The 2858-nt window shown below is 51.6% G+C and overlaps 1 protein-coding gene across 1 annotated transcript; it reads right to left on the bottom strand.

The window, feature by feature from the left end:
* Window positions 1-268: 268 nt before the first annotated feature.
* Window positions 269-1216, bottom strand: LOC144158744 (CCR4-NOT transcription complex subunit 2-like). Its single transcript, XM_077689836.1, has one exon. It carries the CDS (start codon window positions 1112-1114, stop codon window positions 485-487), a length of 630 nt encoding a protein of 209 aa, XP_077545962.1. The 5' UTR covers window positions 1115-1216; the 3' UTR covers window positions 269-484.
* Between the last annotated feature and the right edge of the window lie 1642 nt (window positions 1217-2858).

The raw sequence follows: 2858 nt of genomic DNA on the forward strand, positions 1-2858 counted from the left end.
GTAGGTCCGGGTCCGAGCTGCACAAAGCGGCCTCCCACCGTTCCTCGGAGGGTATTTTGGGAAAGGGGTTTTTCGGGCAAGCCCACGTAATATGGGATAATGTGGCATGACCACCACATTAGCTGCAGGCTGAAGTAGGGTATAGAGTTGGGTGGATGTGCGTCAGGAGGTTGGGATTTGGAAAGGTGCCTGTATAAAGAAGTCGCCACGTGTGGGCCTTAGAATTGTCTGAAGTTTTGTCGAGAAGCTCCATTCTAAAGTAAGGACAATCGAAAATATAGCATGATTTATTGAGGCATATTTCTCAGTTGTCATAAAAAGACACCAAAAAAGTCCCTGACCCTTTGAAAGTAAAGGTTCGGGTAAATCGCGCAAATATTTCACCGTTTCAAATTCATTGATTTGCAGTCAAGCTTAACAGCGTTGTAGCTGTCATTGTCCTAGAGGAGAAACCTTCCGTCATGATCCTGGCCGTCATGCACGTTTAGCGGTCCCCTGGGAGATCACGTGGTATGGAAGGCGGCTCTCCGAGGCGGTCGTAGACGAGCTTGAACTCTCGCTCGATTATCTGCCAGTTGACCGGGTCGAAGAAGGCGTAGGTTCCACGCTCGTACGTGGACGTCTGCTCCGTCGGCGATGCGCTTGCCAGCTTGATCCAGGCACGCTCGTCCTTGTGGAAGCACCATTCGCGCTTGTGCAGCTCGGCCGCGGACTGGACTTGTAGGAGGTCACCGGGAAACGTGTAGAAGACGAAAAAGAGGACGTCTTCCCCGTAGCGGTCCATCCGGATGCCCCCCAGCCTCTCCCTGACACTCTCGTCGATGGTGTACTCGGCCGGGACACGGTGGTCGATGTCTCCCAGCCTACAAGGCGATTCGGCCCAGGGACCTCGAAACGTTGGGTAAAGGGGCCCTGGCGATGTCAGGTTGAGGCCTAGCGTTGAGACGTCACTCCTTAGTCCCAGCGAGAAAGGGTTGCTGTCTAACCTTGAAGATCGAATCAACGCTGCGAGTCCCGCCATGCCGAAGCGGTCAGTCACCATGCCCGCTGGGGTGCTGGGTTCGCCGTCTTCAGCCGGCGTCCGAGGAACACGTTCGACTTGTTTCTGAGCCATCTTGCTGCAGGATGACGATGTCGATGTGTACACCGTGCTATGCTCTACGTGTCAGCATGTATACCCGGCGGAACAATAAGTCGAGGCACGCGAGCGCGTGGCAAAATGCATCACCGCGACATCTGACGTTGCACTTCGGGTGTCTAGACACCGATGTGCGCGTGCGCGCCCAATCCCTGTAGACTAACCCTGTCCTTTTTTTTTCTCTTCAAGCGGCAAAACAAACAGCATTAAGCGCTTGGTGCTAGGGTGAATTTTTTATGCTCAACACGTCTCTCTGGCACACGCTTCGGCAGCGAACGGCGAGGGTGAAGCCTGCTTTGCTCTTTCAGCCCGGATCTTATAAAGGACGCATTGCAACGAGATTTCGATATCTCAGTTTTGAGGGCGATATCGCTCGTTTCGCGGCCTACCGCGAAACTTGGTCTGTGTCTGTGTCAATAAATTTAACGCGTATTGCCACCCATTACTATTCTTGTTCTTTTTTGTCAAACGCAAGACCGCACCGATGTCTGCTCGCGTTGGTTATTTCGTTGATTTATTGTAGGGTGTAACGCGCCGACGCAGCCCAGGCAATAAGGCGCGTCGTAGTGGAGGGCTGCGGATTAATTTTGACCACCTGATGATCTTTAATGGTCGCCATAATCTCGTACACACTGACGCTTTTGCCTTTCGCCTCCACCAAAAAACGGCCCCCGCTGCCGGGAATCGAACCCGCGCACTTCGTTCTTTTCGCCTTTAGAACTTGTGCAAGGTGACTTCACATCACCCCTTATTCAAGTAATCTATTTCTTGCCTGAATATTTTTCCGTGGCGGTGTGCTCATTCTTAGTTACCAACCAACTGTATGTTTCAGGCAAAAATTACAAAGACGTGATAGGATATATGTGGCACAATATCGTCACCGAGGCGGGCAAGACATGTTATCTGTTGGATCGGGGCAGAGCGAGTAACACACACTTCACCGCATAAGTGTGTGCAAGTGAGGCATGTTGGCGAAGAAAGTGACCCCTATGGCCAAACGCTGAATGTGGTCAGCTTGGCTGCTCGAAGTGAAAAAAAAAGACAGGGCAGCGAGCGTGGTTGGACGCGCCCGCGCACATGGATGTCTCGACACCAGAAGTGCAATGCCAGATATCGCGGTGATGCATTTTGCTACGCGCTCGCATGCCCCAGCTTAACTTGCAATTCCTGGCCAATCCCCACGTGGGTATGTATCAAGTTACCAGGAATAAGTCACCAAGTTACCAAGTTTGTTTTAGTTAATAATGGTGGTTTGGTATGTTTTAGGTCGCTTTAGGTTTGTGGCGCAGCCAATGACCACGTTAAATTACCGTTCTCTGTCGCGCGAACAGACATGTAACGTGGGGGCTCATTGCAGCAAAGCTTTTGGAAATACGCTGCCGGGTGTACGTCACCTTTACAAAGGAGAATAAAAAAAAAGCCTGTTGCGCGGGAGTCGGATTTGTAGAAGAAAACATTGTTTTCTCGGTACCATCGCTGATGTTCGCCGAGAAAATACATTGAGTTGCTTCTGCTCGACATCTGCGTATTGTCATCTTCACTGTGTAAATCCCCTGAAGCGGGAATGTGGGAATTGTAGGTTAGTGTGCTGAGGCTGTAAGATGTGGCTCGAGATGAGCGAGGTTAGAACATGGCGGACTCGGCTGGGCGAGCTGTGCGCATCCGGATCGGCTGAGCAGTGGACCTTGGCGGAGCGGTACTCCCAGTAAAGGTGTGATTG

The sequence above is a fragment of the Haemaphysalis longicornis genome, unplaced genomic scaffold (assembly GCF_048455015.1).
Source record: "Haemaphysalis longicornis isolate Haplotype H1 unplaced genomic scaffold, Haemaphysalis longicornis Haplotype H1 scaffold_10, whole genome shotgun sequence".
NCBI classification, from domain to species: Eukaryota; Metazoa; Arthropoda; class Arachnida; order Ixodida; family Ixodidae; genus Haemaphysalis; species Haemaphysalis longicornis.